Source organism: Typopeltis vanoorti, chromosome 25 (assembly GCF_054136105.1).
Source record: "Typopeltis vanoorti isolate ZY-2024b chromosome 25, IOZ_Tvanoo_1.0, whole genome shotgun sequence".
Classification (NCBI taxonomy): domain Eukaryota; kingdom Metazoa; phylum Arthropoda; class Arachnida; order Uropygi; family Thelyphonidae; genus Typopeltis; species Typopeltis vanoorti.
The window spans coordinates 44,570,806-44,595,910 of NC_143573.1; the positions used below are offsets into that span (position 1 = coordinate 44,570,806).

The 25,105-nt window shown below is 37.7% G+C and overlaps 1 protein-coding gene across 1 annotated transcript in view; it reads left to right on the top strand.

Annotated features, from left to right (window-relative positions):
* Nucleotides 1–25,105, top strand: part of LOC150092702 (uncharacterized) — a 195,954-nt gene that overhangs the window by 16,298 nt on the left and 154,551 nt on the right. Inside the window, exons 2-3 of the mRNA XM_090414261.1 lie at nucleotides 2,190–2,311; nucleotides 17,257–17,330. Of these exons, the coding sequence (XP_090270387.1) occupies nucleotides 2,190–2,311; nucleotides 17,257–17,330 (196 nt within the window). The remainder of the gene's footprint in view (nucleotides 1–2,189; nucleotides 2,312–17,256; nucleotides 17,331–25,105) is intronic.

The following is a 25,105-nucleotide window of genomic DNA, read 5'->3' on the forward strand; positions in this document are numbered from 1 at the left end:
AATCTGATTTTGTGCATCAATTTATTACTATGGACAAGACTTGGATTCACCATCATACACCAGAATCCAGACAGCAGTCAAAACAGTGGACAGAAGCTTGACAAAACGGTTGTTCAGTGCCAAAGAAGACAAAGTCGGTTCCACCAGCAGGAAAGGTCATGGCATTGGTATTTTGGGATGCTAAAGGCATTTTGTTTATTAGTTATCTTGAAAAGGGTAAAACAATAATCGGGGAATATTATTCCAACCTTTTAACCAGACTAGATGAAAAAATTCGTGAGAAAAGACCCGGTTTGCAGAAGGAAAAAATCATCTTTCATCAGGACAATGCACATGCCCACAAAGGTGTTTTAGCAACGAGAAAATTATGGGATCTGCACTATGAATTGTTGGAACATCCACTCTATTCCCTAGATTTGGCTCCCTCTGACTTCTATCTCTTCCCAAAGCTAAAACTCTTCCTCTCTGGTCAGAGTTTTTCTTTGAAGCAAGAGGTGATTACAGCTGTAGAGGAGTATTTTGCAGATATTACTGAGAACCACTACAGGGACAGGATAATGGTATTGGAGCATCACTAGAATGAATGTATTAGTCTTAAGGGAGTCTTATTCTGAAATTATAAATTCGTGTTTTCATTGTTAGGCTGAGAACTTTTCAGACCACCCTCGTATATGAACGTAATAGCTCAGCTCCAATTTTGAAACAAGTTCAATGAACACTGCTTCTTGGATGTGACTCCTCCATGCCTCCTTCTGGCCATTTCTATCTCCAGCAGTTCTACAACATTAACCAGACTCGTACTCTCTCTACATATCCCATACCAGCACACAGACTTCTCACGCAGTATTTTCCTATGTACCCTGACCATCCCTGTTTCCCTATTTGTCTTGTATTTCTGTCTTCTCATTTGTTACACTATCTGTATATCACTATGTATCTGTTGCATCTCTGCCTTGTATTGACATAACTCCTTTTATTATTATTATTACGTAACACCTCCAGGGAGCCCAGACTCATCATCGAGGGACAGCACCTACTCTACAACTTTGTCTCCACCACTCCACTCACCAAAACTGCCTTCACCATCTACACCAACACCATCTATTGCTGACCACCACCACTATTTTCACAGACGATCATAAACATCCATGCCCACGGCAGGATTCGAACTCGCAGCCTTTTGGCTGGAGAGTGGATACTCTAATCGCTTGGCCAACCAGGCCAGCTTTTATCTCATCAGAAGCAGTCCACCCCTCCATTTAATTTCCCATGTTTCTGATATTTCTACCATTTGTATACAAATAACAGGTCATTCCTGGATCTATAACAAATTTCACTGATACCATTTATTAGATATGGCTTTCTCAATATCTTCCTCAACCCATTTTTTTTTCTCCTTACACATTGCAGAACTTTTTCAAATCCAACTGTTCTTCCTACATCTCAGACCATCCCCGTTCTTTCTTGTGTACATACATTCACAAGAAGAACAAGTGTTTTTCTTGCACACTTGTTCTCTTTCTCTACACTTGTGCTAACTGCTTCTCCATTCATAAGCACAACTTTAATCTCTCAGTCCTTACGTTTGCTCTTTCACAATGCTTTAGTTGCTCAGATTCATTCTCTACACTTATCGTTTTCCCTTCCAGCAGCAGTCTCTTCAAATGACTCGCACCAAAACCATTCAAATGCAATCGATTACTCTTATACAGTTCAATTTGTCTTTCAAACTTATTTCACACATTAATAAATGCACTTCTTTCTCTTCACACGTTTCTGCTAACATATCATTCATAATCTTTGCTGTCCACCTCATCTCATCACTGTCCATACATGGGAAACACACTGGCTACCTTTCCTATCACACTATTATCCTTTATCCTTCTCAAGAACCTCCTGATATTCAATCATACATTCTCCTTGTTCCTAGTCAAGTCATTTGTTCCTACTACCACTTCTAGTTGACTTTAATTTATGATATTTTTTGTCTGCATTTTATTATTTCATTAATAAAGTTATTAGTGTTATTAAATTTATTTTTATTAATTTTCTTGTGGAAGTGCTCTTCAATAATACCTCCGGTATTCACATGAAGTTATGTATATGATGTATTTTTGTTCATGTAAGTGGCTTCACTCTTTTATATGTATATTTTTTAAAATAACTAACTGTTATTTCTTAATATGCAGATCTGCTGTGATCCACCATCAGGTTGATCCTAGTAACCTTGTATCATACAACAACAGTCGTGTGAAAGTTGTTCGCCTACGACGTCATGGAAATGCACCTTTAGGATTCTCCATTAGAGGAGGTTAATATATATATTTATTTATTTATTTTTTTAATTGTAAGCTTCAAGAAAAATCCAATGTTTATTTTGTTACTTCTCAGTATTATATTTTAGTAGGAATTTCCCATTTTTGTGTGCAAAGAACTAAAAATCTTAATGGGTTTAATTTTTATTTCATTTACACACACACACACACACACTTACATACAGGGTGAGGTGATTCAGAACTCTTGAGCCAAACTTTAAGGGGTGATAGAACACACCTGAATAAGCACTTTTCGTCATACAATGCATAGTCCAGACTCAAGTGGTGAAGTGCTAGGGGTTAGCAACTACTGTGTCAGGAAATTAAGAAACACAAGAATGACAGAGGAGATTTGAAGCAATTGCAGAAATTACAGAACATAAATTAAAGAATTTTATTGAACAATTGAACAAATTACTGAAATTGCTCAAAAGTGCGACCGCCAACATTAATGCGGAATGCCTTGGATGCAACATTGCCAGGATGATGGATTGGTCGGGGGGGGGGGTCTCATCGCTTGGCCGCCATGATTGCCCAATCTCTCATGTCTGGACTTTTTCCTATGGGCCCATATGAAAAGCCTGATCTACGATAGCCCATAGATTCCAATGAGCACCTTATTGCCAGTATTTCTATTGCTGCTGCCGCTATACGAGAAATGCCTGGTGTTTTGGCCAATGTATGCCAATCACTACGTCAAAGATATGAAGCCTGCATTAATGTTGGCGGTTGCTCTTTTGAGCAGTTTCTGTGATTTGTTCAATAAAAATCTTTGATTTATGTTCTGTAATTTCTGCAATTGTTTCAAATCTCCTCTGTCATTCTTGTATTTCTTCATTTCCTGACACAGTAGTTGCTAACCCCTAGTGCTTCACTGCTTGAGTTCGGACCAATCATTGTATGACAAAGTGTTCAGGTGTGTTCTATCACCCCTTAAAGTTTGGCCCAAGAGTTCTGAATCACCCAACGCAGAGAGGAAAGATTGTGTGTGTGTGTTTCCCAGGTATAAAGTGACAAGTTGAGCAGAAGAGCAGTAATAATGAATAGCATAATAGCCAGAATGTATCAGAAGAGAGGATAAGAATATGTGGATGCTTGGAGGGCATTTGAGGACAGAAGGGAACTGTATGCGAGAGCAGTGGCACCAATTCATCTCCAAAATAAAGGAGATGAATTGGTGCCACTGATAGTATCAGCCTGGCTAAAGATTATTGGGATCGTTGAGACGTGGATGACGGAAGATGATATAATAACAGGAATTGAAGTAGCAGGGTACAGCATTTTTCGAAAGGATAGGAAGGGAAATTGCAGTGGTGGAGTACTGCTTATGATGAGTGATGACTTATGTTCTCTCAGAGTAGAGGCTTTGGAGGGCAGCGACACTAATGGTTTTGAAAGCATATGGTGTGAGGTAGAGGTGGCCAAGACAGGATATTTAATGGGGTGTTGCTACAAACCAAGGAACACAGAGGGTGGAGAGCAGAAGATGTTTAGGCAGTTGAGCTTGGGAAGTGCAAGAAGAATGATTATTATGGGAGATTTTAACTACAGCAGTATAAGCTGGGAAAAGGAAAATGCATGTAGTAATAAGGGAATGGAATTTCTAGAATTCTCGAGGAACAAATGTCTTAGACAACTTGTAATAGAGGGAACAAGAGTTTTGGATTAGAAGAGCTGATAATAACTGAGATGACATCTCTTCTCCCCCCCCCCCTCCAGTTTGGAGAGACTGACCATGTGGTTTTGACTTGAAAATGAATAGACATGCAGAAGTATCAAAGAAAAGGGAACATATGTGGGGAATTGGAAGGCCAGGATATCATTAGTGCTTGGGAAATTGTGAAGGAATATTTGTTAGCAGCAATGGTAAGCTGTATTCCATGAGTGAAGAAGCGGAGACAATTCGGTGTAACGTGGACGACAAACAATATCAAACAGGAATTGCAGGTGAAAAAGAGATTATGGAAGAGATATAAGGAGCGGGAGGTGGAGAGCAGATGCATGAAGAATATAAGACTCAGGCCAGGAGAGTGATTAGTATGGTGAGGAAGGCAAAACTGGAATATGAGAACAGATTGGCACTAAGATCCAAAGAAAATCCTAGAGAATTTTTTAGTTATGTGACCAGCAGGAGGAGAAATGATTGCGGAAGAATGATATTGCGGGATAAAAATGGGAATAGAGTGACTGATGCAGAGGACATAGTGGAATTGTTCAATGAGGCACTTTATTGGAGTATTTCATCCTGGAGAAGAAGATTTTAATACTAGAGTGATATGGCAGGTTTAAAGGTGCAAGAGGAGAGTGTGTTCCAAATACTGAGTACTCTGGATGTTAGTAAAGCTGTGGGACTGGATGGTATTTCACCACAGGTTTTGAGAGAATGTGCTAAAGATCTGACAACTCCACTGACCTGGCTCTTCAATGAAAGTCTGGCTGCGGGAAAGGTATCCAAGGAATGGAAGGAAGGTAAGATAGTGCTATTGCACGAGGGCTGTAGCAGACTGGAAGTGTCTAATTATAGGCCAATTTGTGTGTCATCAGTAGTTAAGGTCTTGGAGAAATTAGTGAGGGACTGTATACAGCATTGGGCAAATGAGGGTAATGTTATTCTGTGAGAATCAACATGGATTTGTTAAGGGGTGGGTGGTACAACACCCCAGTCCTAAAGATACTTTCAGGTGCAAACTTTGGTTGCTCACACCTGGATAAAGGATTAAACTAAATTTATTATATTCTAACCAAGTGAAAAAATAAACTTTCAACATCTTTCTCTAAATCCAGAGTAATTTATTAAAAAGTTGGCGCACCATTTGGCAACTCCTATATGTAGAGATGACCTTGCTAATGCTTCTGGCTGGTATCTGGCCCTGGCTCCCACTGAAGAGACTTCAATAAAGGTTGAAACTAGTCTGGGTAGTGGCCCTTCCCATAATGCATAACATTAGACATATCCACAAGGAGATGTGTTTTGCATTATGGGAGATACTGAGTTAGGAGTGTTGGTAGCTTGCTCCACCTTTGCAAGGAGTCGGCCTGGTGTTGTACCACCTCACCCCAGTCCTGAAGATACTTTCAGGTGCAAACTTTGTTTGCTCACACTTGGATAAAGGATTAAACTAAATTTATTATATTCTAACCAAGTGAAAAAATAAACTTTCAACAAAAAAAGGATTTGAATAAACTAGACAGATGGGCAAATGAATGGTGTTGTTGATTTAATACAGCAAAATGTAAAGTCTTGAAGTTTGGAGGCTGCATCGATGGGAGGCTGCATATTCAGTTGGAGGAGCTGTACTTGAGGAAGTAGGGAGACAAGAGATCTGGGGGTGATGATTGATAGTAAACTGAAATTTAGAGAGCATATTGCAAAGGTAGTGAATGTAACCCAGAGGATTGCTGCAATACTGAAGATGCTAACCTGCAGAGATAAGAGTTATTATTTGGTTGAATAAGACTCTAATCAGACCACTCGTAGACTATTGTTCTCAAATTTTTTGCCCCGGGTTTGAAGGGGATAAATTAACTGTGGAAAGGGTACAGTGGCAGATAACAAAGATGATTTCAGGACTGTACAATGTTAGTTATGAGGATCGGATGAGGGAATGTGGACTGCAGAGTTTTGTGGGTAGAAGGAGAGGTGATATGATTGAGACTTTTAAACTGTTGAAAGGCAGTTATGTGGATACTGGGGAGTTCTTTCACTTGGTAGAACAGCAGGAAGGACCGATGACAAGGGGCCATCCCTGGAAGTTATGGAAGGAAGCTGTCAGGAAGAGGGTGAGGAGTGGTTTCTTTGTGTGGAGGGTGGTTGAACCGTGGAATGCATTGCCTGATAGAGTGGTAAAAGCAGGAATGGTCAAGGAGTGGTATGATAGATTTGTGTTTCCTAAGAAGGACCTCCCACGATGAGTCTCTTGACTCGATGGAAGTTTGAATAATAATAATAATAATTTGTTCTTTGCAGCACTGTGCAGAACAGATCTTGTTTGTACTGCTGTTCTGTTTCATTCAAGGCAAACTTCAAAATTCAGTAAAAAGAAAAAAAAAACACTAACAAAGCTCCAGAATAACACAGTTACACTAAGCTGTTTATACTCTTCATGCACTGATTGTTAGCATTATTCATCTTGTACTACTATGCTTTCTTCTTCCAGATTTCATGCTTAATCCCTTTATTCATTCATTTGACACCTATCTTTTTGAGCCTGAACTTTGCTATACATTCACACATTGATGCCATTAAACATATCTTTGTCAGTGCCTAAGCAGCATTTATCCTTTTCTGCTTAACTCCTCATTTCATGCTATAGCTCCACGCTGTCTCCTAATCTTTTCATAATCTCTCACCTTGTAAGTCCACACAAATCCTTTCCTCACAGAAGTTTTCACTTGGCTAATTACAACCTGGGTAATCACTTCATAATCATTCTCATCCAATTGGAGGAAAATACAGCACTCCACTCACAATTGCATCCCCTGAAATGATCAGCTCCAAGACTCTCGATCCTCACTCGCCCTCCTTTATATACTGTCTAAGATAATTGTCTCTCAACAACTCAAAAAATTCATTTTTCTTATTCCCAAATGCTATCTCTTCATTCCAATCTATATTATTATATTAGAATCACCCATAATGATCACCCTTCCTTTGTTCACTAACCCAAGTTGTTTATACATTTCTTTTGTCACTACCCAACACATTCCCTAGCCTTTAGCAACATTCATCTAAATGTCTTTTCTCTTAATCTCTACTTCATACTGTCTCAAAATTGTTGCTATTATTTTCCTCTTGCATTTCTACCTTTTATGGACGTATAATTAATTATAATTCCTCTGCTATCATCAGACAGCACTCTCCCCCCCCCCCCCCCCCTCTTGTTCTTTCTTTCCTTTTTCCAAAAAAAGTTCCCTACCATTTCTATTCCCACCAGATTATCTTCATCTGTGTTTACTTATTCCAACAATTTTGGGGTGAATGAATTCAATCAGTGAAACAGTTTCATCTCCCCTGATATTCATGGCATTCATAAATAAACACAAGAGTTCACTTTTTTAGGTCTATAATGAGGTCTACCCATGCCACCTGTTGGCTGTGATTTCCTCACTACCATACTCACCCATGTCCAATCGCCACTTAATCCATATGCTCCCTCAGACTCAACTACCTCCTTAAATCCCAGACCATTCCATTTGTTTGCTGATCATCCCTATACACACACATTCATTACTACTTCTGACATCCACTCTCCTTATGCTGTGTCCCCTGTTCACTCCCGGCTCATCTTCTCTTGCCCTGTCCCTCTTGTATTCACGTTCTCTAATCTCCTACACTTCTACTATTTCTATTAACAAGTACTTCAGTTTCATCTATTCTGCTCTCTTGATCTTTCACTTCACCTCTTTCTTTCTTTGATCTCTTGCTTATCACTCATTTCTTTTCAAATACATGTCACACGCACATCTACAAACTGCACTCCCTTCTTCTCATGCGGTTCTTCTAGTATACCATTCATAATTCTCACTCTTCATCTCAACTCATCACTGTCATATCTTGGCAACATACAATCTTTCTTATCACACTTCTCTTTCACTCTCTTCAATAACTTCTTGATATCCATGCTTATATACAGCCAAGTCATTGGTTCCCACAACCACCAGAACTTTCTTGCATGTTTACTTCTCATATCCAAAGCATTAATTATTTTGCTCATTCTTCCTCTTGGAAATCAGACCTTGTGGACTTTCTCATTACTTATACTTTTAATAATGGAGTTTCCATATTTTGGTATGCTCAAGTCATTCATCACCTCTGTCATCATTCCTTATCATTCTGTCCTTTTGCATTCTTTCATTCATTTCCACCAAGTTGTTCAGATTTTTTTATTCCGAACAATTTGTTCACATGTTGCATCTTGGCAATTTCACTCTCTGTTGCAGTCTTGCTTTGTTGTTCTGTCTTTCCATTCTTTTGCTTCCCAACTCTCACTCATTCCTGTTTCCTCATTTCTATTTTCTTTTGCTTCTATAATCTCACTTCTGTTTCTTCATTCATATGTTCTTTCACTCCTACAGTCTTTATTATTTTCAGTCTGTTATTTATAGTCTTTTGCACCCACGTTTACTCCCATTTTCATTCTATTAGTCTTAATTTTTGAAATTATGGATTCTACAACTGTGTTCTACAAATAACTCTTTTTATTATCCCGACATTTTGATCTTCATATCAAGATCATCATCTCGAGCATACACAAATATACAAGACAAGCTGCGTTACAAAAGAAAGAAAGGATTCTATGAGTCTGTTTCACATACGCTGATAACTCGTAGTTCAACAAAATATTGCACTTTTACAAACCCCATGCCTTATCTTGCCTCCTTTTCAGTCTCTTTACAAATACATCTTTCACATTTCATCACACATACATGTTGCATTTATGACATCAAACCATTCTCAAAAAATCTTCATTATTAATTACATTTGATCTTTGAACTGTGCAGCATTCAGATCTTGTTTATGCAGCAAAAATCAGTAACAAATCCACAAAGTCTGTCATAATCACAGTTACACTAAGTTATCAAATATAACCAATATTCTACCGAAAATCAATCAGTATCCACAATTCCTATCCAAAATAGCACTTATCTTTTTCAGAACTCTCTGTTGACAGCCTGGTATATTGCTGCCCTCAAGTGAATATGTAGTTTTATATACATTTTTGGTTTTCTTATTTTAGTTTAGATGCAGACAGATCTCCCAGATTATAACAGGCAAATTTATCTGATCGTTGACATATCCTATGCACTCCTGATATTGATACTGATAATAAGTGAATTTTAGGTTTAGTGGATTCGGAAGGCTCACTGAATATTGTTTATTGTAATTGCTGGTCTTGTTGACCAAACATCCACTCTCCAGTCAACAGTCTCCAGTTTGATCCCACTGGATGTTTATTAATGTGTTTGGGTGGGAGATAAATTTCATCACCTCGCATGAGACCGTCATCCTGTTTAGAAGCCTAAATTGGCTTGAAAAAATTCTTTGGTTGTCTCTAGAAAAGTTTTTGGATTATCTTGAAGGAGATGGAGGCAATAAGGGATTCATGGATGATGTTGGATAAGGACCACAAATTTACCGCCAAATTGCTAAGAACTGTGAGGATGAGCAGATTATGGCAATGAGAATATTAACATGTAGCAGTAAAGAGGTTGTACAGTATAACTATAAGAGTTTGACCTTGGGTCTGCAGTCGGTAATCTGAGTCTAGAGAAGAGTAAAACTAAGGTAGCATCAGGTCTTTATAACATATGAAGACTGATTGAGAGCATACCATTTGCAGCACTTTGATAGCTGACAGAGGAGGGATGGAAGAAGGGTGATATAATAGACATATAAGTTGGCAAAGAGATTCTACTAGATTAATGTAGATGAAATTGTTCATAGTGTAGAGGACTAAATGATCAGGTGTAGATTAAGAGGAAGTTGTATAAGGAATATGATCAGGCTTTTTGTATAGTGAGCGTTGTATGTGTGCATGTACATGAGTGAGGATCTGATGCTAATAATTATAACTTAATCAGACAAAATTTTGTGGATGTTTAAACAGAACAATATGGAACATAAAAATTTAAAAATTGTAGTTGAGATAAGTATATACAAAGGTATAATCAGATGAACTTTAATTTATGCATCTGAAACAAGAGTTGAATCAGTTAGTATTAAGGACTACAGTTAACTTCAGTATAGCAAGAATGATTTAATATGTGAACAACTATTCCTGTAGCCTTTGAAAAATGCAAAAATGTTCTTGCCCAGCTTCCATAGGTGTCCCCTAGTTCTCCCACCACCACCACCACCAGTCCTGATCTCAAAAATATCCTCTGAATTAATCCTATAGAAACCCTTTAGCAGTTTGAATGTCTCAATCATATCTTCCCACTTCTGCCTATCAACCAATTTCTGCAACCCACAAATCTTCAACCTGTTCTCATGGTTCATTCCATAGACCCACTATCATCTTAGTCACTCGCCTCTGGATCCTCTTCACCTCCTCCCCATCAAGAAGGAACCATGGTGACCAAATCTGGGCACAGTAGTCGAGATGAGTCTTATCAAGGCTCGGTACAGAGGTACAATAACTTGCTTGTCTCTGCTCGTCAAGGTATTTTTCAACAACCAAGTGAGTTGATGAGCTGATTTAGTTACTTTTGCAATGTGACCCCTAAACTTCATCTCCCTATCCACCAACACTCCCAAGTTCTTGGCCTCATCAATCTCCTGGAGTACAGCTCCACCAATGTGGTATACTGCTGCTAATCTTTTCACCCCAAAATGCATAACCCTTACATTTTGTCATATTAAATTGACATCCATTCTCTTTAGCCCAGAACTCCAATCAATCCAAGTCATCCTGCAGGATTTTGACATCTGCATTCACTATCGCCCTGCCCAACTTTGCATCATCAGCAAACAAATGAACTGTTCCTCTTAGATCCTTCCCTATATCTTTAATGAACAAATTAAACAGCAGTGGTCCAAAAACAGAACCCTGTGGCACATCACACAGGCTGTCTTTTGGACTCTACTCCTGAATAAGCTACTCTGTGATATCTCTCCATCAACCATCCACCTATCCATCTCACCAACCCTATATCCATTCCCATATGTTGTAGTTTACGGATTAGAATTCCATGTGGTATCCTTTCAAATGCCTTTGCCAGGTCCAGCAGTATCACTGTAAACCTATTACCCTTATCTAGTTCAGCCGTCACTGTGTTATAAAACTTGAGCAAGTTACTGAGGCATAATCTACCCTTCACAAATCCATGCTGTCCCCCCCCCATACAGTATCTCATTTTCATCAATCCATTCCTGTATTTTTCCCTTGACTACTTTCTTCAAGACCTTGACAACGACTCCTGATGTGCTGATCGGTCGGTAATTTGCAACCGTAGTCTTTCCACACCTTTGGGACTAAACCAGACCCGAGACTCAAATTAAACAACATGGTCAAGGGCACTGATAATTCCTTAGCCACTTCACACACGACCCATGCTGGTATACCATCCAATCCCACAGATGTATTCACATTAAGGTTCTGTAATAAACTATTCACCTCCGCTTATTACGTTTTAATACGTATTTTGAACAGCGCGCACCATCTACGCTTTAAATAATGCTGCAATACCAATGTTGGCGCTAGTTGACAAGCTTTGTATTTTGCATTTTGAACAGCGCACACCACCTACGCTTTAAATAATGCCGCATTACCAATGTCGGTGCACGGCGCTGTTGACAGCTTCGACGTCATGAAAACTGATTGCATTGCCGAGATAGGAAATTTCACCTGATTGCTCCTTAACTTCATGTGTTATTGAATTATGTAAGAGTGAGGTGTTTGTTTCAATAATAACTTTTTAGTGTGACTTTCCGTGTTTTCATTATTTGAGTGTAGTGCAAGTAAAAAAAAAAACTTTATAAAATTGTAAAAAAAAAACTGATAAAAAAATTAAAGAAAAAAATAAATAAGAAGTTTTATTATTTATCATCCTTTAACAGGCAGAAAAATCCATAAGTTCAAAAAATTCAAAAGTACAAAATTTCATTTATTTGCCATCTAACTTTTATTTTTTTTTATTATTATTATTTTTTTTGGGGGGAGGCCCCAAATATAATTTGCCTAGGGGCTCCAACTATCCTTAATCCACCGCTGTGGGTGTGAATCTGCCAGATTTAAGGTTACCAGTGGTGCACCTCAAGGGTCAGTTCTTGGGCCATTGTTATTCAGTCTGTACATTAATGACATTAGGAAGGCTATAATAACAAGAGATGTTCACTTGTTTTTACTGATGCAAAGATAAGCCGGGCAGTCAGGGATGCTACTGATATTCAGCACTTACAAAATGATTTCAATAGGCTGGAAATTTAGGCAAATGAAAATGGCTGTCAGTTTAATGTTAGTAAGTGGACAGTTATGTACTTTGGCATGATGAAATTTTCAACAGTATATTATATTAGTGGGGTTATGCTACAAGAAACTGATGAGGCTAGCGATCTTGGCATAATGGTGGATAAGAATTTGAAGTTCAAAGGTCACATAGCAAAAATTACAACTCAGAGGATATTTGCGATGTTGAGGCAAACCTCAACATGCAAAAATAAAAAGTTATTTTGTCTCTTTATAAGGCCTTGATAAGATCTCATCTGGATTATTGTGCACAGATTTGGTCTCCCCAGGTTTCAAGGGAATAAAGAAGCTGTGGAAAGAGAGCAAAGAAGAGTTTTAAAGATTATATTGGGATTATGAGATTTAGATTATGAGGACAGATTGTGAGTATGTGGATTAAAGACTCTGTTTAAGAGGTGATATGATAGAGGTCTATAAACTTCTGAATGGGTGCAATAGGATATCATCTGAATTTTTTCATTTTGTGGAAGGTGGGGAGAGATCACAGGGACATCCATGAAAGTTAAGTTTGTTCGCAGTCAAGAAAGGGGTAAGAGCTAGGTTTTGTTCTCACAGAGCGGTGAGTGAGTGGAATAGTTTGCCCTTTCCCACAGAACAAGTTCCTTTTCCTCCTCCTTCATCCCTGCTACTGCTGTAGCAGGGATGAAGGAGGAGGAAAAGGAACTTGTTCTGTGGGTTTCAAGGTGCACTGTGAAAGGATGTTGGGTGGCAGCTGTATGTGTTCCAATGAGCTTAGTAAAGAGTGGGGGAATTATTGATCCTGTTTCATATGAACATTTTCCATGGAAATATTTATAGGTTATACAAATTGCAGAGACTAAACGTCTATGTTAAAGTGGGAAGTGAGTTGGTAAGAGACGGATCATTTATCGGCCTAATTGTTTTCCTCTGTATTGAGTCAAGCATTTTGAGGGAGGAACCCTATTCCAAATGTGAGAGCAATATTCAGTAGCTGGGTGGATTTGTGACGTGTATAAGGTTAACAGCTGTTTTGAGGTGAAGTAACATCTTGAGCGAAAGAGAAATCCTAGTTTTTTGGAATCTGAAGATGCAATGGTTATGATGTGTTTATGCCAGGGGAGGCTTCATGATAGGGTAATTCCAAGTAGGGAAATCTCAAATTGTGTGGAAATTTGGGTGTTGTCAAAAATAATACTGGGAGAAAATGGTTCTTTTTTATGAGAAATAAGACAGTATTGGGTCTTATTAGCATTGAAATTGACTAGGTTATCTGAGTCCCATTGGAGGATGGCTTGGAGGTTTGAATTAAGGGAAGTTGTGTTTAATGTTCTGGGGTTGAAGTGAGTTGTGTAGGGTAAGGTTTATCAAATGAAAGGAAGGAGTGCAACATGCTGTCATCTGCAGAACTGTTGTATTGGGTTGGAGGTCAACTGAAGTAGGTCATTGTAGAGGGTCGGTGAGAGAACTGAACCTTGTGGGACCCTGGCATTATTTGGATGGTGAGAGGATAGGGAGCCATCTACTATCACATATAGTGTGCGTCCAGACAGAAAGCTGGCAGTCCATCTGCAGAAGTCCTGAGACAGTCCAAATGATAGAAGTTTGCTTAATAAGCCTTTGTGCCAGACCCGGTCAAAGGCTTTAGAGATATCAAGTGCAACTACTTGGGATTTGATTTTTCCATGGCATTTGTCCAGAGATTGATCAGCATCGACGGAATCCGTAGCTTAATAGCTGGGTACCTTCAACGTAGAAGTGATACCATCTGTATTCACTGAAGTTATTCTTCCACATTATTCTTCCTTTGGTTGCAGCATAACTTTTGTATTGCCTTTAGCCTGCATAGTCGATTTATTTTCGCACTCTGATTTAGCTTTCTGCATAATACTCTTTACTTTTCTGGTCTTTGCTTTATATATTTCATAACTGTTCTCACTCTTATTCTCAAGATATTCTTTCCACATCATCTTGTGGATCTCCTGCTCAGTAAGGTTGCAGATCCATTTCACTCCCAACCTATTTATTCTTCGAACAATAGAAATACATTCAGATACCATCTCATTTAACCTTCTCTCTCTGTGTACAAATATTAACGTTAACCATGTACAGGGGTGTAATTACGTCCCATGCATTTTCAGTGCAAAATGTAAAGAAATAACTTTGGCTGCATAAGTATTTCTGAAATTTTATTGATTTTTAAGAAGATTACTTATAAAAAAAATTTAAAAATTTAATTAAAAATATAAAAATTAAAAAGTTTTTTATAAATAAAAAAATTTTAAGATTCAACGTCAGAATCAGCGTGAATAATTTCTTCATCATGAATTTCGGTGTTCATGTATTTGTCTTTTTCCCAGAGCTCATCCAGCTGTTCATCCCAATTCTGCCTCATTCCAGCATATATTAGAATGCCAATCATAGTATAGATTTCATCAGCATTAGTATCATACCAAATATGAGGTCGTTTGTATTGCTGTGGATTTCGGGATGCATCGTAATGATCTCTGGCTTTTCTATTAGTTTCACACACAATCATGTTTATAATTATTTCGGGAATTATTTATTTAAAACAGTCCATTGTGGAGTGTAGATTTTGAGTTAGTATTGCTCTGGCAATTCCTTTTCTTTCTCAAAATACTTGAAAGTCAGGAACATTGGTCCATCTTCTGTTCATTTTTGAGTTTCTATTCAGATACACAGCAACATTTTGCAGGATATTCTCAGTAGAAGAACCAGCAGCTTAAGCATGCACAGTAGCTATAAATTCCACATTTGCTTCTTCTCTTAGTTTTTCCATCTAATTGTGGTATATATTCTTCAGCAACATCATCAAAAGCTGAGAAATCACCAGCTTTTGATGTTGCTAAAATATTGTTTTCTAATTCCACATCTGAATCATCATTTGGCATATCTGATGAAGCAACTGACGACACTTCCTCTAAAAGATCTCGGAACTGGTACGACGTCTTTTTCTTCCTGTCATAATTATCTAAAATATCCACAGAAAAAAATTCTATAAAAACTATGACAAAAAAATAAACATATCACAAAACAAACTTGCAACTTAGTAGCAAAAAATGACTAAAAACGAAGAAAAATATACATGCTCATACAACAATCATACATAGTTCCAAAGTGAATATGGTAGCAAAGCAAAAAATATATATTTCAGGCAACAGGAATGTAAATACAAAACCAACTATGGAAAAATACTAATGCAGCTGCTTACAAAAACTGTTTTTTTGCCTCAGGTGCTTTGAAGCCTTACTACTACATTCACAGATGTCAATGAAATTTTTTTTTAAATTGTGTGTGAAACATATCACAGATAACATTCCTAAGAAAACTTTGGAAATTTTCCATTCAGCAACTTTTTATTTATATTTTTATTAGCCTGGGGTGTGTTTGCACCCCTGTACACAGAGAAGGTTAGGTACCTTTTCAATAATTTCCCATTCAGTAACTGATACTATAGGACCAAAGATAGTATTCTCCTAAGTTGATCATAATTTCCAGCTTTGTCATTCAGTATATAATCAACCTGTTCCAATGAGAATATCAATATAATTAGATACTTCCCAAGAAGGCACAGCATGATCACTGTAACCAACTGGTGGTAAAATAGTCATAATCTTAACAGAGATCCCTTCTGATAGTATGAACAAATCCAACACTCTTTAACCTCGAGTTCCTTCTTTCACATTCTGTCTGAAAAAGTTTTCTTCCAACAATTCAATAAATTCCACTTCATTATTATCATGAGATTTCTCTTCTACTCTATCAATGTTTGGATAATTAAAGTCACCTGTAATGATCACTCATTTATTACCATAAGGCTAAATTAGTGATGCATTTCTTTATGCCCTGCAACTGATTCTTCAGATCTATATTTATTTCATTTTGTTAGCCTCCACTTCACACCAGATAGTCCCAAACTCACTGCTACATGAGACATTGTTTTCTTGTGTTTCTACCCTAAGTGGTCTTAAGTCGTCTGATATCGTTAGTCCCCTGCTCTCCTGTCTCTTTTGTTATTCCTAACAAAAATAGTATACCCATTACACTCCATCCCATTTACCATATCTTATTTTGATAGTCTGGTTTCACTAATGCCATCAATCTTAGCCCACATCATATTCAATAAAGCAACAAACTCAACCCCCTTTGTTTCTGATGCTTGTGGCATTTGTATATTGACATAATAAATTACCACCTAGCCTATTCTTATAATTAGATATGTAATCTATTTGACCTTTTACTAGAACTTTCTCTTTTCCCTCTCCAGACATACTCAAAAGGTCTGTATCCAAAGCATATTTTTCCACCCCTTCACCAAATACATAACCATGTTCAAAGCCATTTGTATCTTTATCACCTTTGCATACCATAGATGATTTTTCACACATATTTTTCCCATTCCTCCCTTGATTTACATGACTCTCTGCATTAGGTCTTATATTAGTAAGTAATTTTTCCAGGCTCTGATGCTAAATGAATTCAAGTGCAGGCCATTTGTATAAGTCTGTTTTCTGCTATCAAACACGTTCCACGCATCTAAAAACTCGCATGCATTTCTTTTACACAGCCTGCTCATGGAATTATTTGCTATCATTGTCCTCCTTAACTTTGTACTGTCATATCTATGTAGCTTAGTGTTGCAATAAGTGAGTAAGAAACTTTTCTCATGTGGAGGAGAATTTGTGGTAGGTGTTGTAAGTATAAAGCAGTGTCACAGGAGGGCGAGGAGTTCATAATAATGTTGACTGAATTTAAGAGAATGCAATAGTTAAAGTAGATTTACCACAAATACTGTTCAATATGAATGTTGTTCAGTTAAGAGAAATATATTATTATTATTATTATTATCTGATGTTTATGAAGTCGCTTTTTAGAGCTCTTTAAGTAATTGCTTTGAAATAACGATGTAACGACAAATATAGTATGAGATACTTATAGATATTTTATAACAACAACACATGCTGCATGTTTAAAATTATACTTATTTTTAATAGGGAAAGAACATGGAACAGGAATTTTTGTTTCTGAGGTACAAGCTGGTTCAGAGGCTCACCAACAAGGACTACAAGTACGTTTCATTTTGATTTTGATAGTTTGCATGAATCACTTCAGCAATTTTTAATTATTATTATTATTTTCTTAACCCTATTGGAGTTACAAGACTCATCTGAGAAAGTCATCGCTAGTGAACACAGTCTATAATACCACTCCTTAAATTCATTCATAGTCTTCACGTTCACTACCCTCTCAGGCAAAGGCAATGCTTTCCATTCTCTTGCCACTCTCCATGCAAAAAAAAAAAAAAAAACTTATCCTTTTACTCACTACTCCCTCTTGTTACTTCCAGGGATGGCCCCTTGTTCTTGCTCCTTCACCTTGTTTTACCATATGAAAATTCACCAAACTCTGTAGTCTGCATGCCCTCAGTCTGTCTTCATAATCAACATTGTACAGTCGTGATATAATTTTTATTAACCATCTCTGCACCCTCTCCAAGGTTATTTCGTCCCCTTCAAATCCTGGTGAACAGATCTGAGCACAGAAATCCAGATGTGGTCTGATCATAGCTTTATACGTATCTCTTGCAGTCAATGTCAACATTGCAGCAAGAGATGTCTTCACAACTTTTGCGACATACCATCGAAACTTCAAATTTCTATTCACAATCACCCTGAGATCCCTTGCTTCCTCTACCTCTTCCAGTATAACTCCACCAAGTGAGTATGATGCTATTGGAAGTTGGTTATATTATAAATTAAAGTTATTATAAAATTTATAAAATAAAAATTTATAAAAATTTATAAAATATTATAAAATTATAAATTAAAATTATTATAAATATAACCACTTGGTTATATTATAAATTAAAGATACCAAGAAATTATATTCTTGGTTTAATCCTATATGAGCTGCCCAGTCCTGAAATTACTTAGGATTAAACCAGAATATAATTTCTTGATATCTTTAATTTATAGTATAACCAAATGGGAAAAACCTTCCAACATTTATCTCTAATCCAGAGTATTTTAATAAAGTGTTACACCTTTGGAAATATGACTTCTGCATTACTTCAACCTTGTATCACCTCTAGGTCTGGCTCCCATTGATGAGATCACAATAAAGGTCGAAACTGGCTGGGTATCGACCCTTCCCATAATGCATAGCATTATACATCTCTGTAAGAATATGTGCTTTGCATTATGCTAAGGCAAGTATTTATTTTGTATCCATACACAAGTGGTACTATAGTAAGTAATTGGTATAACATAATTTACAACAAATTAGGATTCATTAGAAATGAGAACAGCTTAAATTTAGTAGGTAAATTATACAGGGAATAATAAGTAAAATTTGAAGGAAAAAGAAACTGTACATAAGTTATATGCAATAAATATGGTCAGATGTTCCTCCAGAATATTGCACAATCAGCTGTTCTTTCAGTGCAGGATATAAGATCCTCTTTTGTGCAAGGTGATTGAAGAAGGAGGCAAGAAAGGTGTTCCATGGACTGTATTGGTCCAATGAGACAGCCCCATTTGGTTTTATTTGCAGCATCCTGTCATTTGTAGTCTGTTGAGGCTTTTCCAAGTATTCTAGTTCAAGTGGGCAACATGTGGAAGATGTTTGGCTGTTGGAATGCCAGTATTATTCTCAGGGTATAGTGCAAACCATTGTTGAAGTCTTGTTTCTGGAGGATTTTTAGGTGGTTCAACGGTCGCTAGGAAGCTATGTTGGGATCTTAGTCTTTGGGGGACTGTAGTCTGGTCAAATAGCAGATGGCACTCATCATTCATTTGTCTGCTTCTTTTGTCAGCTGAGAATGCAGATCTCTGAATTGAAGAGGTGCAATTACCAGTACCACTACCACTAAATACATTAGTGGTGCTGGTTTCAGGCATCCTGTAATTAAGCGGCCGCTTTCATTCAATGCTGAGTCAAGTTTTTCATCATGGCAGGATCTGGACCATATAGGGCAGGCATATTCAGCAGAAGAATAGTAAAGGGCAAAGGCAGAAGATCTCAGTGTGCTAGGGTCTGCACTTCATTTGGAGGAAGTAAGCTTTTTTAGTATATTGTTTCTTGCATTAACTTTTGCCTTTGTCAGTAATACATATAAAACAAATTTCATATAAATTTGTTTTATATGAAAAAGTACGATCGAGAGTCACAACGATGTAGATTGCATTCCAGGAATGTTCTATATTAGAGCCTTCCCAAGAAATTTGTGGCTTCCTTATTGTTAAGGTGGAAAAGGCCAGTTTGGGTTTTCAAGGGGTTTGGTTTTAATTGATTACTGCTAAAATATGTGGTTAGACTATTTAAGGCAAGTGATAGAGTAGTTTCAATGGACTTGGAATTTTTTAATTGAGTAGCTATGGCAAGGTTATCAGCATAGATAAAATTTCTAGCTCCTGGAAAGATGGGGAGATCATTGATGTAGATGTTGAAAAACAATGGTGATAACACACTTCCCTGGGGGGAGCAGTTTTTTTTGTGGGGGGGGATGCCAGGGGCTCTTCCTACCCTGCAGGTCCATAAAAAAAGCATCTGTTTTCCAAGAGTGATTGGATCAGGAGGCCAAGGCAATAATCTCTAGTTATTTTGTATATTTTATTTCTGAGTGTGAGATGGGTTATGGTATCATATGCTGCAGTTAGGTCTACAAAGACTGCTCTTGTGGCTAGTTTTTGGTCATAACCATTTTCTATATATTGAGTGAGGTTGAGAATTTGTGATGTACAGGATTTGCCTGGTCTATAACCAGCCTGCTCAGAAACAAGGTGGGGTTTGATTTGGGTTGTAGCCTATTCAAAATTAATCATTCATAGAGTTTAAAGAAGTTGCTGAGTAGCAATATAGGTCTATAATTTTTTGCTTTGGTTGGAGTTTTCCCTGGTTTCAGAAAGGCCACCACTTTAGTCTGTCTCCAGATTAATAACCACTCTTTACTCCTGGATCCAAAATGTTTAATTTGTTCATTACAGATTTCATCAAGGCCTGCAGATTTTCCAGGTTTTAATAGGTTTATGGCAGCATTGAGTTCAGTGATTGTGAAATTTGAGTTAATCATATTTTGTTCCTCACTTGGGGTACTAAATATCTTATTTTATGGGTGCTTTTTACGGAATTTTCCATTCAGCAACAGCTGGTGAGCAATTTGATTAGCTGTTACCTGTGGATGCTTATATGGCTTAGTGAAATCCTTCCTAATTCTTTTGATAAAGTTTGATGCCTTTCTGCTACTATGAGCCATATCAAGGGCTTTTATTTCTTTTTTCCACGAGGAACACCTTTTCTCTGCCATCTCGGAACATTTTTCTCCTGCATGGATAGTCTCCTCTGAGAAGGGGTTGGTTGTAAAGTTGTAAGTAATTAGCATACTGGGCTTGTATGTCACTGGAAAGGCCTGGAATGTAGTTTGTATGGCATTCTCGGGGGATGTGTTTGGTGGAGATTTTCCTCAGTATTTTTATGAATTGAGGATACTCTTTAGGGTTTGGAGGGACTGGTTCAATGGAGCGGTCAAGATCTTCCATGAAACTCTTCCAATTAGCTTTTTTGAAATTAAATCGTTGTCTGTAAGGGACTGTTAGGCATAATGGTTAGGTTGAATTGAAGCATTATAGGTTTATGTTGAGTATGTAGAATGGGATTTATAACTTTTTTTAACGCATGTGTTGGATATTTTTGAGCTAATAAATATGAGGTCGGGGTTATATCCCCACTTCCATTTGCCACTGTTGAAAGATGCAGGGAGTTTTGGATTATGTATCAGGCTTAGAAAAAAAATTTTAGCCCATTTTTTCAACAAGTTCTCCATCTTCATTGGACTTTGTGTAACCCCAGTTAATACTATGGCTGTTAAAGTCATATAATACAACATTAGTCATGTATATATATATTATTGAGGAGGATGTCAGGGAAGGAGAAAGCTTCTTCTGGCGGTTTATAAACTGAGGTGATTGAGATCTTTTTAAATGCAATTGTAATGATCTCAGTGTTTCTGTTGTTCGTTGCATCAGTGGGCGATGGAATTAAGTTTTCTTTAGTAAATATATTTATCATGGGGCATCTCTTTGAGTTTCATGCCATGGATGTAAGGTCTGGTGATGCCTTCCTCTCTGAGTTTCTTACAGGCAGAGCACATCACTTACCTTAGTTTGATCACTTGTGTTTGGTTGGTAGCAGCTTTAGCTTCCCCTAATGGGTACTCACAGGGTGCAGAAACAAGAACCTAGCTGCTGCACAGGGGTTCCTGCACCCTGTGAGTATCCATTAGATGAATCCAAAGCTACTTCCAACCAAACACAAGTGATCAAACTAAGGCAAGTGATGTGAAGTCATTAGCTTTTATATACGAGTTACCCAGTCCTGAAATTACTTCGGGCACAAAGTTTGCACCTGAAGTAATTATCTTAAATGAAGATAATTGCTTCAGGATAAAGGATTAAACCAAGAATATAATTTCTTGGTATCTTTAATTTAGAATATGATGCATCCCTTCTGTGGATCCTAACTTTTAAAACCTTACATTTAGTTGCATTACATTGCCATCCCCATGCCTTTGCCTAACATTCCAACTTATTCAAATCCCCTCGAAGAAGAGCCAAAACATCAGCACTATTGCTAATAACCTTCACATCATATGCAAACAACTGAACATCTCCTTGTAGTCCTGTGACAATATCATTGACATAAAGATTGAACAGTAATGGTCCCAGGACTGAACCCTGTGGAACTGGTAACTTTCCTATTCCCTGATACTGCTCCCCCATATACAACTCTGATATTTATCAGAGAGCCACTCACCAGTCCAATCCACTGACCTAATATCCAAATATTTCTAACCAAACTTTCAGATACATAACTTAAAACTGGTTTGAACATTGTCTTGCATACTGCTAGTTTGATGTTTTGGCTAATTTCTCTCTTATTCCATATAAATCTATTCAGTCTACTACCTGCCAACTATAACAACTTTGCTTATTCTGTTGTCTATTTCCATTAATTTTCCATCTCCACTAAAAACTGTTCTAAATAGTTGAAATATTTTACTTGTGCTATAAAATTCAGAGTGCAGTTGTCAATGTTTCTGTCTATTTTCATAGTTTTGGTCTTTTTATTGCTGATTTTAGTGCAAAATTTGTTATAGCTGAAAGTTTATTTTCCACTTGGTTAGAGTATAATAAATTTAGTTTAATCCTTTATCCAAGTGTGAGCAAACAAAGTTTGCGCCTGAAAGTATCTTCAGGACTGGGTTAAGGTGGTACTACACCAGGGCAACTCGTTGCAAAGGTGGAGCAAGATACCAACACTCCTATCCTAGTATCTCCCATAATGCAAAACACCTCTCCTTGCGGATATGTCTAATGTTATGCATTAAGGGAAGGGCCACTACCCAGACCGGTTTCGACCTTTATTGAGGTCTCTTCAGTGGGAGCCAGGCCCAAGTCGAGATATCAGGAAGAAGCATTAGCAGGTCATCTCCACCTATAGGAATTGCCAATTGGTGTGCCACCCTTTTTTAATAAATTACTCTGGATTTAGAGAAAGATGTTGAAAGTTTATTTTCCACTTGGTTAGAGTATAATAAATTTAGTTTAATCCTTTATCCAAGTGTGAGCAAACAAAGTTTGCGCCTGAAAGTATCTTCAGGACTGGGTTAAGGTGGTACTACACCAGGGCAACTCGTTGCAAAGGTGGAGCAAGCTACCAACACTCCTATCCTAGTATCTCCCATAATGCAAAACACATCTCCTTGCGGATATGTCTAATGTTATGCATTAAGTTTTCTCTAAATCCAGAGTAATTTATTAAAAAAGGGTGGCACACCAATTGGCAATTCCTATAGGTGGAGATGACCTGCTAATGCTTCTTCCTGATATCTCGACTTGGGCCTGGCTCCCACTGAAGAGACCTCAATAAAGGTCGAAACCGGTCTGGGTAGTGGCCCTTCCCTTAATGCATAACATTAGACATATCCGCAAGGAGATGTGTTTTGCATTATGGGAGATACTAGGATAGGAGTGTTGGTAGCTTGCTCCACCTTTGCAACGAGTTGCCCTGGTGTAGTACCACCTTAACCCAGTCCTGAAGATACTTTCAGGCGCAAACTTTGTTTGCTCACACTTGGATAAAGGATTAAACTAAATTTATTATTTGTTATAGCTGTTATTCAGTTTAGCTAGAGAATCCTGGAGATTTGCATTAGATGTGTTTAGGAGTATATCATCATCATCTGCATTAAAGCAAAGACCTAAATTTGACTGCAATTGGAAAAACGACAGTACATTGCACCCTTCAATTGGAAAAGGGCTGAGTTCGATTCCTGTCATGATGGGAAGAATCTTTATATGGACTTTTTCAATTGAAGGTGAGTTAGCTGATCTCATACGGAGATAGCACGGTTTTTTCTCCCGGAAACTCGGGTTTTTCATCCCTCATACAGACAAATTGGCCCTTCAAAACGCACACAATTGACACTGATGTGGTTGATTGGTAGTAGAGGTTCAGTAGTGGTGGAGACAGAGAATTGTGCAGTTGGTGTCCTCCCGCGAGGAGTCTTCGGACTCCTTGGAGGTATCACGAATAATAATAATCTCCAATTCTAATATTGTAATACTACTTTCTTTCATATTGTGATCCATATAGATGATGAATAAGAGTGGAAATAATGTGTATTCATGTCTTATCCCTGATTTTGCATCAAACCATCTTCCTGTATTTCCTTAAATTCTAACTGTTGACTTACACTTAAATATACGTTATATATTGTTCTATATAATATTCTGTTTACCTGATAAAATTGTAGTGTTTCGAAAAGCTTTTATTTAGGCACCTTGTTGTATTCCTTTTTCGAGATTTACAGAATTGGAGTACACATCCTGTACTTAAGGGTTTATGCAGAACTACAAAGCTGGCAATTATGACAAATTTAGGAGGCAACTTGGAGCAGTGCTGGCATAAGAAACTACATGGAATGAATGTCATTAGTGCATGACAAGTGGTTAAGGATTGTTTGAGCAAGGCAGTATCAGAGTGCATACCCCAAGGGGCAAGAGGATAAATTGAGCAGGAATTAAGTGGATGACTTACAATATAAAGCAGGAGCTGCAAAAATAAATGGCGTGTGTGTGTGGGGGGGCATTGTGGAAGGAATATAAACAACAAAGTGATCAGCATGCTCATGAGCAGTATAAAGCACAAGCAAGAAAGGAAGCTAATATGGTAACGAAGGCTAAATCAGATTTCGAGGGAAAATTAGCTAAGCAGGCCAAAGTAAATCCAAAAAAAATTTTTGCTATAGCAAGTGAAAGAAAGAATGATCATGGAAAGATACTGTACTCGGTGCTGATGATAGGTAAGTTACAGAAGCAGAAGAACTAGTTGCTATTGCAAGAGTATATCATCCAGCTGGTGAGTTTGCAGTTAGTGAGTTGACAGACTGATTTGAGCATTGAGCTAGATGAACTGGAGGTACCAATATATTATTATTATTATTACCCCAAGACCTCATGGAGTCAAAGACTCATCTGGGAGGACCTTTTTTCATACACACAGCTCATTATTATGCACCTTAAACACACTCAAATTCTCTGCAGACACCACACTCTCGGGCAAGGCATTCCAGTCATTCACAACTCTGCATGAAAAAACCTGCTTCTCACTCCCCTACTCTCATCCTCTTTGTACAGTTTCCAGGGATGAACTCTGGTTCTCCCCTGATCTCCCACTATTCTCTGCATAACTTCTCTACCATTGATCTTATAACAACCCCTTACCAACTTGTAGTTCTCTATCATATCTCCCCTCTTCCTCCTTTCCACCAGACTCTGCAAATTA